This window comes from Canis lupus, chromosome 18 (assembly GCF_003254725.2).
Source record: "Canis lupus dingo isolate Sandy chromosome 18, ASM325472v2, whole genome shotgun sequence".
Lineage (NCBI taxonomy): Eukaryota > Metazoa > Chordata > Mammalia > Carnivora > Canidae > Canis > Canis lupus.
In genome coordinates this window covers 39986064-40002006 of record NC_064260.1, presented here as the reverse complement: position 1 = coordinate 40002006, position 15943 = coordinate 39986064, and the positions used below count along the sequence as shown (strand labels likewise).

At 36.7% G+C, this 15943-nt stretch overlaps 1 protein-coding gene across 8 annotated transcripts in view; it reads right to left on the bottom strand.

The window, feature by feature from the left end:
- The window catches only part of LOC112663350 (olfactory receptor-like protein OLF2), a 54720-nt gene that overhangs the window by 12982 nt on the left and 25795 nt on the right, over positions 1-15943 (bottom strand). The window contains exons 6-9 of one of the 8 annotated variants that reach the window (XR_007403588.1): positions 15660-15773; positions 10859-10966; positions 6143-6265; positions 5848-5985 (exon numbers count right to left, since the gene is read on the bottom strand). Coding sequence is in view for 5 of the 8 variants with exons in the window: in XM_049096623.1 (XP_048952580.1) it covers positions 5658-6640; positions 10859-10910 (1035 nt within the window). In the remaining 3 variants the exon portion in view is untranslated. Of the gene's footprint in view, positions 1-4746; positions 6641-10832; positions 10969-13478; positions 13577-15659; positions 15774-15943 lie in introns of those variants that run through there. The other 7 variants (XR_007403589.1, XM_049096623.1, XM_049096624.1 and 4 more) reach the window with 7 other exon arrangements.

Genomic DNA, 15943 nt, shown 5'->3' with positions numbered 1-15943 from the left:
CAACAACAACAAAAAAAAAACCCAAAAAACCAAAAAACAAAAGGGAAAAGGAATTAAGATGAAGTACATCAAATGCTTCTGAATGATAACGGTTTGTGTATGTATGAATGTGACATATATTTTCATGTGTATATGTCTCTGCTGTACCTGAGAATAGAAAATGGACAATGGACTTGTTCTTTAGACTGAAGTGAATATGGCATGTGGTTCACATGAAAATGCATTTGTGTATATTGCTATTTGTAAGGTTGTACCTACATTATTTTTTAAAGAAAGCAAAACAAAACAAAACAAACAAACAACAACAACAAAAAAAAAAACCCACTTAGATTCACGTATATAATTACCCAGTGATGAAAGGAATAGAAGCCTGGTTGGTTCCTGTAAATCAACATCAAAGTAAAATAACCAAAAGATTATATTGCGAATACTAAGTTCAGATAGATCTTTTCAGTTTTGAAAAGAAAATATATTTGGTCATTAAATTGTGGAGTTTCTTTAATTGAGTAAGCAGGAAAAAGATGCTTTTAGAAAAACACAAACCTTTTTTCCCCCTACACAGTAAGGATTTTTCCTTATATTCTATAAGTTGGAACCTTGAAGCCTACCTGAGATGAGTAGGTCTTTGGTGGCTATACAATAGGCAGCTGGCATTTTATTTTAGCAGATGCTTTGGGGACTTAAATCTCTGAAGCTACTGCCCTTAGGCTTTGATGTTACACAAACATGTCATTAATTATATTTCTGGTTCTGTGTAACCTCTGTGAATTCAGAAACAACTTTAGCAAGGGCTGAGCTTTAACATTTCACTACTGTCACCAAATCGATCTATGCCAGAAAGAAAACTTCAAATTATTATTATTATTTTCAAATATTTTATTTATTTATTTGACAGAGAAAGAGAGGGAGAGAGAGAGAGAGAGCACAGGCAAGGGGAACTGGAGAGGGAAAATCAGGCCCAGCTGAGCAGGGAGGAACCCAGCACCCTGAGCCAAAGGCAAATGCTTAACCGACTAAGCCACACAAGCACCGCACCCCCAAATTATTTTTATAGTATGCTTCAGCTTCTCCATATTTATATCATTCTCCTCTAGTCAAAGAGAAAATCTGATGAAACCCAAGTCGACCCCTCCTTAATCATTTCTAACACCTTTGGATTGTACATTTAGTTTCTTCTGTATTTGAAACATTCTCCTTCACAGCCGATTTAGGTATGTTACTACAATTCCCTAATACTTTATTTTTTTATTAAAGTGTCATTGAGTGCTGTAAAACTTACTCTTTCAGAGTATATAGATTTGTTTTGTTTTGTTTTGTTTTGTTTTTTGGTTTTTAACATATTTTCAAGGTTGTTGAGCCATTACTACAGTCTAATCCCAGGGACCAATAACCAATTTTCTGATCTGCACACTGCCTGCTCTGCACATCCCATAGAAACAGCATTATATGGCATTTGTTAAGTGGGGTGAAACTTCTTTCCTCCAGCCCAATGATTATAAAGTTCATCCATGATTATGCTTGCATCAGAATTCTTTTTTTTAAATATTTTATTTATTTATTCATGAGACAGACACACACAAACACAGAGAGAGAGAGAGAGCGCAAAAGACTGAGAGAGAGAGAGAGAGAGGCAAAAACACAGGCAGAAGGAGAAGCAGGCTCCATGCAGGGAGCCGGATGTGGGACTTGATCCTGGGTCTCCAGGATCATGCCCTGGGCTGAAGGTGGCGCTAAACTGCTGAGCCACCCAGGCTGCCTTTGTGCCAGAATTCTGTTTCATTTTACGGCTGAATAATATTTCAGTTTCTGGATATAATACTTTTGGCTGATTCATTCTTCAGTTGCATGAACATTTGGGTTGTTTCTGCCTTTTGGCTATGTGAACAAACGTGCTAAAAGCATTCTTGTCAATTATGCCTTGCTTGCCAGGCTGCTGCTCATGAGGGAGCATATCTTCTTCCCACCCCCCATCACACATCATCCAGCATTTCATTGACTTTAAGATTCCATCACCTTTTCTATACCTAGTATATCCTTTACTGAATTATGTTCCCTTTGTTCATATAAAAAATATATAAGAATATATAAAATCTACTACATTTGAGACACTTCAGGAATAAGACCAACTTTTATATTTTGTGTTCTCTAAGCTTCCTAGTACAAGATTTGCAAAAGTAACTGCTCTGGGATGCCTCGGTGGCTCAGCGGTTGGGCGCCTGCCTTTGGCTTGGGTCGTGATCCCGGGATCTGGGATTGAGTTCTGCATCAGGCTCCCTGTGAGGACCTGCTTCTCCCTCTGCCTATATCTCTGCCTCTCTCTCTCAGTCTGTTTCTCTCATGAATAAATAAATAAATCTTTAAAAAGTAACTGCACTAAATATTCATTACTGAGTCTTTTTAGCTATTTAAAATGAAAGATGATATGCAAAGAATAGTAATATATTGGATTTGGGGATTTTTCTATTAATATAACTCATATATCTACCTAGATGCTGGTAATTCTAAAAAGGCAGAGAAAAAGAGGTAGCCCCCGTCTTATTATTCCTAATGAAAAAATTTGCTTCCTATCCTCACAATTTTAGGGGCTGTTGGCCTTTATTTAAAAAAAAAAAAAAAAGTAGAGATGCCTACCTGGCTCAGTGGTTGAGACTTTAGCTCAGGGCATGAACCCAATCCTGGGATCAAGTCTTTCATCTGCCTCCCTGTGAGGATCCTGCTTCTCCCTCTGTCTATCTCTCTGCCTCTCTCTGTGTGTCTCAAATAAATAAATAAATAGATATAAATACTAAATAAATAAATAAATAAATAAATAAATCTTAAAAAAAAAAAATCTTAAACAGGGAACAGAAAGTGATTCCAATGAACTAACACCAAGACTGCATCTGGTCACTTGGACCTTATGCTACTTAGTCAACAGCCAAACAGTAGTTTCTCTACCATTTGAGGGTGATTGTTCTTAAAATAAGGGGAACAGGTGATTATTACTATAGAGTTAGGGTAATGAGGTGTGTTTCTGGAGTGTAAGAGAGCCTCTGAGGGTACCTCTGAGAAGTCCCATGCCTGGTATTAAAAAGAGGATGGAAGGATGCCTGGGTGGCTCAGCGGTTCAGCATCTGCCTTCAGCTCAGGGCGGGATCCCAGGATCCAGGATCGAGTCCCATATTGGGCTCCTTTCTCTCTCTCTCTCTTTCTGTCTCTCATGAATAAATAAATAAAATCTTAAAAAAAATAAAAAGAGGATGGAAAACTTAAAGAGACCCAGATAAAATGATCTAGAAATGATACCTATATTGAGGGATAAAGCTTTGGGCCACTTCACAAGACAAAAAAAAAAAAAAAAGACAACTGGGATGCTTCTTAAAATTAAAGGGGATACAGCAGAGGCTGTGGAGGAAAGGGAATTCTATGTACCAGCTATGATCATGTGGCCTGTGGGGAAAACAAGACTGTAGAAGTTAAAATGTTGCTTTTCCTTTGTTGTGATATAAATATATTGACTAATATTTCTTTCTCTCCCTTTCTGTTCCCCTGATTCCTAACATAAGATACAGTGAGAAGGTTTAAACTTTTATCTCAACTTTTTGCAAGTTACAGAGTATCAAAGATGTGTGACTTAGCCTGAAGGACCCTAGACCACTGCACAAGGATAAATTGGCATAAATACTTTCCATTGCATCTTTTTTCTTTACATTGTATGCATGCATCTGTTAGCAAAAGTAAGCATTCTTTTGCTGTTGTCTTATTTGAAAGTTGATTTTGTTTTCAAGATGCCTCTGAATGGCATGTTGAAAAAAGGGGTGGATTATTTGAGAACCTGCTGCCAATGTGGTTGTGGCTGAGAGCTGCATTTCCCAAATCTTCCCAGCTTGGTTTCGATTTAGCATTATTAAAAAGAGAAATTTGCATGAGGTTTGGGCATAAATAGCCTCCTTCCTTAATGTTTATAGTGTTTTTGCTTCTATTATCAAAATGCAGCTTCAATAATACAGGCCACACTGCTTCAACACAAACCACAGAGGAAGGCCCAGTTAAGTGGGTGGCTTCGGAAAGTTCTGACCATGCTGGAGCTAAAATAAAAATTCAGGCCGTGGAGGCAACCATACAGTCTTGGGAATTTAGCAGGTGCCTGTACTCTCCAGGGATGAAATATAGGATGTTCCCGGTGGGAAAAGCAGTGTGGGCCATCTAGAAAGCTTTGCAAGTAATAGCAGCCCTGTGGACCTTGAAAAAATTACAATACCCTATAATTTTATATGTGTCTTCACTTGGAAATGGCTATATTTTCTCATAAATAGTGTAATATTTGGTGCCATGATTATTGAGCATCAAAGGCAGTGCTGTTGCAAAACTAAGAGTTTCATAAGCAGCTGGATATGTAATATTGCACCATATACACTCCGCCTAATAGATACTTGTGTAATTTTAGAGCTTAGCAAGCATGAAAAGCTGTAGATAATTACTCATCTGATACGGCTTTGTGTGATTTTCTATAATCTCAGACAAGTAAATCTTGCTAAGAAATATAAACTTAATATTGGAGTACTTTGGTGAGTGTGTAGCTGTGAGTGACTCTTCCCTTCTTAGCAAATGAAATAATCAAAATGCTCAGGAGAAACACTATTGGTCTGAAATCCAAAGACAAGATTCCTGCAGGAATTTAAAACTGACAGTGATTCACACTGTGTCTTTTGTGGATTTTTGCAACAAAGAGTACACAGATTTAAACATACTTTGTAAACGTTGATATTTCCAGGTCAAAGCTTATAAATATTTATTATCATAGAGAAAAAATAATATAGTAATAAAAATAATGTACAGTAGAAAATTTTAATTATGGAAATACACTTTGCAGGTACATGCCTCTCATTTCAGTCCTCAAATGTGCCACCAGGTCATGTGGGTTGATCTCTGCTTGAGGATACAGGTGATATATTGTGGGGCTGATTCTGTGTCTGAGATGCCAGAGAAAGATGTTCCATCCCTCTAGTAATACTTTGGTACTTAAGATAAAAATATAGACAGGAAGGCAAATAGTCTTCCTTGAAATTGATCTATATTCTTCAAGGTGCTACTTAGACAAAGCTTCCAAATTACTTTGGAGTAGATTGGGTAGAGAAGGTTAGCATCATATTATTAAACTGAGGTTAAGAAAATGGATTTATTTTGTATTATTGCTTCCAAGACATTCCATGACATTCCATAACCATCTAATTGTACAATGTACATTTCAATTAATGTGAGCTATTACACAAATATATGTACTTAACATCTATCAAGGACTTAAAATGGTGCAGGTATTATTTACAGCATAGTACTATTCACGTTCTCATCTGTAAATCTACCATGTGAATGAGATACACTACACAGGAACAGACACATGCACACCGCTACACACTTTTCTGAGGTATTAACTATATCCCTTAGGACAACATGAAAAAACACATTTTAGCATTAACTTCAAGCAAATAATCTTTCAATAGTAATCTTATTATTTAGCAGCAATTTTGAAACTTTTAAATGCTTTCTTACATTGTGAATTTGGCTGTATGAAAAATGAGTGTTTGATAACATCCATTGTGTATCTGCTGGTGGGCATGTCACAAATTCCATTTAGAGTTTGTAACTGGGGATTTAGATGAATCCCAGAACCTTATAGCTCATGAGGAATCCACTTTTAACCTTACAGCTCTCTTAGCGGCATCTTTTACATCTTTATTTCTCAAACTATAAATCAATGGATTCAGCACTGGGATAATAATGGTGTAGAACACGGAGATAATTTTATCAGTGTTGGGAGAATACAGATAGCTGGGCCGTGAGTAAATGAAGAGAAGAGTCCCCTGATAGATGGCCACAGAAGTCAGGTGAGAGGCACACGTGGAGAAGGTTTTCTTTCTGCCACTGGAAGAGCGGATCCTCAAGACTGAGCGCAGAATGAAATAGTAGGAGATGACAATGACGATGAAGCAGATAATTTCCACTGAGCTGCCATATGTGGAGAGAAGCCACTCATTAACTGAGGTGTCTGTGCAGGATAGCTTAAGCAGGGGAGGGAGGTCGCAGAAAAAATGATTAATGACATTTTTATCGCAGTATTTCAAAATAAAGGCAAAGGACGTGTGAACCAGGGAACTCATGTTACCTCCAATGTAGGACAAGACAATCAACCATACACAGATGCCCCGAGACATCACAACTGTATACAGTAAAGGATTACAGATGGCAACATAGCGATCGTATGCCATGGCAGCCAGGATAAAGGATTCTGTATCAGCAAAAGCACAGAAAAAATAAAACTGTAGGGCACAGCCATAATAGGAGATAGATTTATTTTCTGAGAGGAAATTGACCAGCATTTTGGGAACAATGACTGATGAGTAACAAAGATCTGCAAAGGAGAGGTTGCTAAGGAAAAAATACATAGGGGTTTGAAGGTGAGGGTCTGTCCTGATTAACATCATCAGTCCAATATTCCCTGTTAAAATCATACCATACAATGTCAGAAACATGAGGAATAGGACAATCTGCAGTTCAGGGCGGGTCGGAAACCCTAAAAGAATAAACTCAGTCACCAAGGTGTAGTTTCCATCCATCAATTCCATATTCTGTGTTGTTTTCTTTCTATGAGAATTCAAACATCCTAAAACGGTATATTGAGGGAAACAGAAGAGAAGATATAATAATATGGGTATTTTATTTTTGCGGTGAACAAACAAACAAGCAAGCAATAAAAGACTCCAAGCCCAAACTCCCTTTCAAATATAAACCTGAGAGATGTATTTCAGAATTTAGTAGCTATCAGGTCCCATGGCTGATGGTTTTATCTTACTGGTTTGAATGACTCTGTCTTCCATTGGAGAGTTGGCTTCTGCATGTAGGGATCTGAATTTGCTTACTTTTTTGTACCTAAATATTTCACAATAGCTGGTTCAGAGGATTAAAGAATTGATGGATCAATGGATGTACTGACGATGATATAAAGAGAAGAAGAATATAGCTATTATTAAACAGAAATTGACTTTAGAGTCTGCCTTAGAATGATGGCTAGAGATGAGTTTGCTCTTTCTGTCCAGATTCAATAGACAGTGGTATGCTGTACTCTTGGCAGAGCAGATGGTGTGGTATAATGAAACATTCTGGTTATTTTTTAATTTAAAGTATAAGTGATAATGATGAAGTGAAAACAAATGCCAGGAAACATCATCTGTGAATATATTTTTTGATTGGAAGGAGTTTAGGGTGACTCCACAAATCCTCTCAAGACACTAAACCAAAATGATTAAATTAATCATTTCTCCATCTTTGGCATTTACTAAAATTCTTGGCTTCTAGTGAGTGCCTGATGAATATTAGTTGGCTGATTGAGGAAAGTGGGCAAAAAATTAGTCATAAGTTGTCTTCTAATTAAAAAATATTACTTTATTGGCCTCCTCACTGATTATATGTTCTGTGCAAACAAAAATAGTTAGCTGCCATTTACTTTCATGCTAGTATAATTCAGGATGTTGAGTCTAAAAATTCTGCCAATGCTTGCTTCTGGGGTCTCTGAATTTTTCCAGGAGTGGAAAAAAATTGAACTCAAGCTTGAAATGCAAAAACTTTTCTCCTAATCTTAAAAGATATGCTTGGAAATATTTAAAGCAAACAAGTAAAGTATTCAATGAGCCTTGTTAATATTGCCAGCAAGGGAACAAAATGTTTTTGGTTGTTCTCTCATTTATGTAAAGCATATCCTGTCAGTGATTGTGATGTGAACTTCATTTGTTTATGCCAGCTAACCATTCAAACACCCTGTGGGGCAGGCACAGAGAAACCTAAGGGAACCAGAAGGATTAATATGCTGTCATGTTATTGCCTCGGAGTGTGAATGAGATGTTGGACTACAATGGACTACAGTGGGACAGTGGTTCATTTATTCTTTTGTATGTTTTCAGTGGTTCATTTATTCTTTTGTATGTTTTCAAAGTCATCAAAATATTCTAAAAAGACAGGATTTTACTCTAGAATTAATAAGAATTTGGTTAGAGTCTCATCTTGGCCACAAGTGAGCCATGCGTCCTAGTGCAATTTAACATATAAATCTTCATCTGTACTGTAAAAATGACAAGTATCTCACAAGGTTGCTGCATGGTTTAGAAAAATTTATCTGTCTGTCTGTCTGTCCCTATCTATCCATCCATCCATCTACCCATCTATGTAACTATGCTTCTTTTTTTTTAAATTTTTATTTATTTATGATAGTCACACAGAGAGAAAGAGAGAGAGGCAGAGACACAGGCAGAGGGAGAAGCAGGCTCCACGCACCAGGAGCCCGATGTGGGATTCTATCCCGGGTCTCCAGGATCGCGCCCTGGGCCAAAGGCAGGCGCCAAACTGCTGTGCCACCCAGGGATCCCCTGTATCTATGCTTTTTTGTGGTCAAAATTTTACAGAGACTGACACATGGGAGGTAAACAGCAAGTATTAATTTCAATTGTTCCCCTGCTCTCTTCCTTCCTTAGCTTATGAGCAGCCCTAAGTGGCAAGGCTTTATTACTAATGGCTATCTCTTATATAATGGTTATCACATTCAATGCAATATTCTAAACACATTATATAGAATTTGTCAGACACACACACACACAATAACAAAGTAAAAGTGATAGTAACGTGTGAAAACAAATGCCAGCAAACATCAGCTGTGAGTATATTTTTGACAGGAATTTCAGGGTGACTCCACAAATTCTCTCAAGACACTAAACCAAAATGATTAATCAGTTCTCTATCTTTGGCATTTATTAGAATTCTTGGCTTACACTCATTGTCCTCTTTCTTTTTCAGATGAGGAAACTAAGGTACAGAGAGTTTGATAGGTAAGATGTGAAAGAAATGAGATTGAAACCCAAGCTCCTGACCTCAAAAAGTTGTGATACACTGGGTCTCTTAAAGCTGCATTTTTATTATTAATTTAATATTTTAGATATAAACATTATGAGTAATATGCCACATCATTCAACTACTCATTGATAGGTGTAATTCAAATCCAAGTGTGTTCCCTGCCAAAGCTCATGAGAGTGACCATGTGGTGGTTGGAATTTTAAGGAGGGGTGGCTATGGTGAGACAGGCTGAGCTGCAGATAGGTCCTGAAAGGGGGAAGAAATGCCTATATGTTTATAGAAAAGCAGGGGACGTGTTCATGAGAACTTCTGATTGGTCACCTTTTCCATTTAGAGAGATGAGGGAGGCATGTGGGTCAAGGTAAGAGAAGATAATGAATCTTAGATTCTTGCTTCAAAAAACAATGAAAGAGATTAAATCAAAATATTACGATTCAATTGTTGGTGGGAATGCAAACTGGAAAACAGTATGGAGTTAAAAATAGAACTACCCTACAATCCAGCAATTGCACTAGTAGGTATTTACCCAAAGGATACAAAATACAGATTTGAAGGGGTACATGCACCCTGATGATTACAGCAGCATTATCAGTAATAGCCGAACTATGGAGAACACTCAAATGTCTATTGACTGATGACTGATGAATGGATAAAGAAGTGGCATTCATATATGTATATAATATGAATAAGTTATATTCATTATATTCATATATAATATAGGCATATATATGTGTGTATATATATATATATATATATATATATATATATGATGGAGTATTACTCAGCCATCCAAAAGAATGCAATCTTGCCATTTGCAAAGACATACTTAGAGCTAGAGTATATTATGCTAAGCAAAAAATGTCAGAGAAAGACAAATATTATAGTATTTCACTTATTTGTAGAATTTAAGAAACAAAACATGAACATATGGGAAGGAGGGAAAGAGAAAAAAAAAGAGAGTGAGAGGGGAAAAAGAAAAAAAGAGAGTGAGAGAGGAAAGCAAATTATAAAAGAGTCTTAGGGATCCCTGGGTGGCGCAGCGATTTGGTGCCTGCCTTTGGCCCAGGGTGCAATCCTGGAGACCCGGGATCGAATCCCATGTCGGGCTCCCGGTGCATGGAGCCTGCTTCTCCCTCTGCCTGTGTCTCTGCCTCTCTCTCTCTCTCTCTCTGTGACTATCATAAATAAATAAATTAATTAATTAAAAAAAATAAAAGAGTCTTAATTGTGGAATAGAAACTGAGGGTACTGGAGCGGGGAGGTGTGTGGAAAGATGGGTTCAGTAGGAGATGGGTATTACAGAGGGCACTTGTGATGAGCACTGGGAGTTGTATGTCAGTGATGAATCACTGAATTCTAATCCAGAAACCAGTATTGCACTGTATGTTAACTAAAATTTATTTTTTTGTTAACTAAAATTTAAAGAAAAATTAAAAAAAACTATAATTCTAAATTCTTCCCAAAGCTATAGCAAAATAATCTTAGTGTAGAAAATAATTTTTTAAAGATTTTATTTATTTATTCATGAGAGACACAGAGAAAGAGGCAGAGACATAGGCAGAGACAGAAAGAAGCAGGCTCCATGAGGGGACCCTGATGCAGGACTTGATCCCAAGACTCCAGGATCACACTACATGAGCCAAAGGCAGACACTCAACCACTGAGTCACTCAGGCATCCCTATAGAAAATAAATTAATTCAAACTATCAGCTAGTCATGCTTCAGTTTTCTTATCTGTAAGAAAAAAGCTTATTTAAAACAGAAGTATTTTAGACCCCTGTAGAAGCTATGTAAAAAAGAATGACCCAAGATAGATTATGCTGTGGGTATAATACTAACTGATGCGTGTGATTTCTGAACCATTTAGACACAATTCGGTGGTTCTTGCTCTCAAATCCACAAAAGCTTGTTTCTGTGCCATTAAAGCTAATCTAGTAACCACAGAAGCCACTTACCAAGGAAGGAGTTGTTTTCCAATTACCTGTGTGAATAATTTCACCAGAAGAACCACAGGCCTTTACATGCATTCTCATGTCCTTGGGGACCTAATAAATGAAGGATTCCAAACATGCTCATTTCCAAGGGGCACCTAGAGAACAATTAACAGATTATTGTTATTGTGAATTACTTTTCTAAAAAAGGGGTTTGTAATTATAGTAGAAATTATTTCAGTATTAATTTGAATAGACAATTTTCATTATAGTAATATTATGGTTGTTTGTAATGACACCTAGAATCCTGCAGGAACCCCATTATAGTAGAGATTCTTTGGAATAGTTCAAATATTTGAAAATAGATCACTATTTAATTTTTTCCCAAAAACCTAATGGAAGCTCAAAAATTGTTAATTATTATTATTATTATTATTATTATTATTATTACCAGTACCGAAAATTGGTCATTTTTTCTTGTGTCCTCAAACCTGATAACAGCAGGTGCTTTCTGAGAAGATGGGAGGATTTACAGATGAGTATGTTTTGCCAGAAAACATAAATGGCAGAATCATCCCAGTTAGTAAGGACAAGCTCTCCTCAGCTAATTAGTCTCTCTCTCTCTTTTTTTTTAAAGATTTTATTTATTTATTCATGAGAGACACACAGAGAGAGAGAGAGAGGCAGAGACACAGGCAGAGGGAGAAGCAGGCTCCATGCAGGGAGGCAGATGTGGGACTCGATCCCGGGTCTCCATGATCAGGCCCTGGGCTGAAGGGGGCGCTAAACTCCTGAGCCACCTGGGCTGCCCTAATTAGTCTTATATACACATTATCTGACAGTTTTACTACAACAACGGTATTTAAAGGCTAGTGGTAATTAGCAGAACTCCGAATTTTTTCACAGCATAACATGGGTTTATTAATGACTCATATTTAAGAATCTTAGAGGGAATCCTGCTAAAACTTATAGCCAATGTAAAGGTCTACTTCTAATTCAGGATTGTAAAATGGCCAGCCAACTTCAGTTTAATTGTTTCTAAGGGCAAGAGTTTCACAACTTCAATTTATTGTGGGTTTTCTAATCTTTGAAAAATTCTCCATTAGAGTGAACTGCAATTGAATTTATTTTTCTACTTTATTTGCAGTGTATCTTCTCATCTATATGCAAGCCGTATTGAAATTATTTTCTTTAGTGATTAGGTTGAAGGACTATAAGCTAATAATTTAAGCAAAAATGAAAGTTCTTTTAGCATACATGGCTGTTATGGATTTTAACAATTAAAAAAATTTATTGTAAAAAAACAAAAATAAAAAAAATTTTACTGTGATAATAATGATGGTAATGAAAAAAATTAGGAAATGTTTTAAAATAAATAATTTTAATAAAAATGATTTCATATAAACTTTCCATACAAATTTACATTTTAAAAATGCAATTATTTAGAATTTCATCCATTAAAAGATAAAAATACCCATTCCCTTTCCCTATTCCTACCTTTCAAAGAGGAGAGTAATAACCTAACACCAATTGAGTGATCTATTTGACCCACAGGTGGAGGTCCAAGTATTTAAGACTGTTGTAAAATGCACTAGTAACAATGCTTCTGTAGTAAACATTTGGAATCTTGGTATAAGTCCTGGGATTTTACATTTTTCGTGATAATTTGAAATGTCCCTACCATAATATTCAGGAGAGCTAGAAGGCAAGGTGGAGCAAAGGGAATCTTTCTTATAACGATAAATTAATTATACTCATTTTTGGAGTGTTCTAGAAAAACACAGATGTTTCACAAATGGATACAGTTGAAATTTTACTTTTTAACATAAGATCTACTGGTATATACCAAGAATACTATTGGCTGTTAATTTTAGATCTTAGTTTGCAAAGAAGGCCCTACAGGTGATATTGCTTTGCTACATCTAATTGTACACTATCTGATACCAGAATTACACAGGACTTTGTAAGCAACTGATCAGATCTCTCTCATGTAGGAATTATTGAGAGGAGAATGAGATAATCGCTTCTTGGCCTTTTGGTTAAGATCAAGTGAGGAGAAAGAGATACAGTATTTACATAACTCAATATTCTCCATTATTTTCATAAAAATTAAAAAGAAAACAGCTTTTCATTTGAGGTAGGATGTGATCAACCATAGTAGCTTTTGGTTTCATTGATAATTTTTGGGGGGGAGAGGAAGGTAAATTAAAAATAACATATGGAACAGAAACTGTCTACCATCATACTTAATCTGAAACAGAGAACTACCTTAACATCTACATTAAAATGACTTAGCTATTGGGGCATCTGGGTGGGCTCAGTGGTTGAGCATCTGCCTTTGGCTCAGGTTGTGATCCTGGATTCTGGGATTAAGTCCCATATCAGGCTCCCCAAGGAAGCCTGCTTCTCCTCTGCCAATGTCTCTGAATCTCTCTCTGTGTCTCTCCTGAATGAATAAATAAAACCTTAAAAAAAGTTTACTTAGCTCTTCCTCTGTTTTTATTATCATGACTATATTTATCTAAGAGGGTTTGCCCGGGCTAATATTTTGATTGTCTGTTACAATAATTTATACAACCCATAGACTCTTCAATGGAAAACATCAACAGTTTGCTCCTCAAATTCTTTGGATCTCTTGCCACAAAATCCTCTTTTTGTTTCCACAAAACTGATGGATTGTCTCTTGACCTCCAGCTAATTCTATCAAATCCTTGCTTTGAACGACCTACCTTAAACCAAACTTCCAAGTCTTAATAAATTCATTCTTGATTCCCCTTCCCCATGGAAACTGTGAAAGCTCTGTGAGGTGATTTTCTCCCTTATGAAGGTGAGCGGTAAACTCACCTTTGTCTTATCAACTGTTTACTTTGGTGATATTCGAAGAAATCACCTTTTGCATCATATATGTAGACTCATCATTATGGACTAGAGAACCTCAAGAAAGGTTATACCTATGTAGAGGTGAGCTGAAAACTTACCGATGACCCTGTAGGAATTTATCAGGTATGAGTATGGGCAAGACCCTGAGAATATGGACTTGTCTAGCACTTTTGGCAGTTACATTGGGCTAGAATAGCAAAACGGAGGATGTAAGGAACCTCAAACAAATGGTAGATTTTTTCTTCAAGACATTTTCTAAATTCAAAGCTTTGGCATGTAGTAGACAAAAAAGCACCAAAACTTTTGGAAAAGCAAAGTGGACTTCCTCCTAATTTCTTGTGCTTAGGATATAAAGTGCTATGAATTTGGATTCTGAGAATAAAAATGTGTACAACCCTGGAGGGATTTGACCTAACAGTCAGAAACCACATTTCCTTGAGAATCTAACCTGAGAATACGGGTCTGGGCCCTGGAATAGACTTTAGCTGGATCAAACAAACAAACAAAATCAGAAACCAGCAAAAGCAAAAAAAATCAAAAAAAAAAAAAAAAAAACCACAAAAACCAAAACCCCCCAAAAACTTGCTGAACTGTTGGTGATAGCACACACAGGAATAATTCAAAACTGGAAATTTGTGTGTTCTCAAATGCTAGCGCTCTTCCCTGCATGGCATTTGCCAGATTCTAAATTTGGTCTGGGTGGGAGATTAAAGATGTAAGCCAGAAACCTCCGAAATACAGGAGATTCTTTCATTCTCTTCTTGCTGAAGAGACAAAGAAAGCCTGGGTTCTTAAGTGAATATCCTGGATTGCCATGCCCTAGAAATAGGGGTGACCTGGAGGTACACTGAATCTTGCCAAAACTGTAAGGAAGATTCAACTCAGATTAGTTTCTGATTGAATTGAGATTATTAGCCTTAACTTCAGTAGAGGAATAATTTAACCCTCTTTGGTAGGTGAAGCCATCTGGAACATTTTTCTTTGTTGTCATTGTAATGTATGTGATAAAAAATAAATTACTACAGAGAGGGTGGGCAAGATTTATGAGCAACGGACAAGGAGAAAAAAGGCTAACAGCAAATGAAGATTGAGCCCTATACTGGAGTTGGCAAGTAAGAACTTTAAAATAATTGCAAATATATGTTTAAAAAATTTAATTTGAAAAATGACAAAAGAGAGAAATCACTGAGAAATTGGAATCTAAAGAAAAGAATTTACACTGAAAAATCTATGATGGGCAACTTACTGAACTAATTTAACTTAGTGAATGGTGCATTGAATATTAGAAAACAGGGGAATGAATGAACGTTGATGGACCAGAGGGCTCATATTCGGATCTTTGCTTGGAACCTGAAACCAATGTGGTACAGAACGCCATCAGAGAAGTATATGCTCTGTCACCCAAATATCTAGAATGCACACCTTGAACCTACTCTTAAGAAATCAGATTTTCCCAGCAAGGGCTCTTTCACCCTGGGAATGCTTGGGAAGGAATAAACTCAGCACTTTCCTTTTTGCCCCAGAATCTACAGTTGTTACATCTTCTACACACTGGATGGCACCAGAGACAACTATGTCACCACCTAAGGAGTAAGTCAGTCCTGAAGCCAAACCTAATCTTCCAGTGTTCTTAGATAACGTTTGGCGTGATTATTATTTCGTTAGGCTGGACAGAATTGGATTTCTTATCCTGAAGGGGTGTTTTTCAGATTTTGTTATCTTATTTTAAAAGACACTTCTGTTACTTGGGTAAAATATATCTCTTCTCTCTGCCCATGACATTCTGATTTTCAGCCCCAATAAAGCATCATTAAACAGTAAATCCTGATTCTACACTTTCCCACCCTGTGGTGTCAACAGTTCTATAGGTTGAAATAATTTTATGGCAAACTGGATAAAATACAATAGATTTAATATTAAAGTCATGTTTGGGGCACCTGGGTGTCTCAGTGTGTTAACCTCTGTCTTTACCTTAGGCGGTGATCTCATGGTCCAGGAATCAAGCCCTGCATTGGTCTACCCCATCATGGAGGCCTCTGCTTGTCTCTCTCTCTCTGCCCCTCATCCTGCTTGTGCTCTCTCTTTCTAAAATAAATAAATAAACAATTTAACTTAAAAAATATTTTAAAAATTGAACCCATGGTTTAAAACAAGTATCAAATTAGCAAAATTAGTGGTAATTTAACCATAAATATGTCCCACAGAAACCGTCAAAGCAATGGGAAAAGCTAGTTTTTCTGAATGAACAAATATCT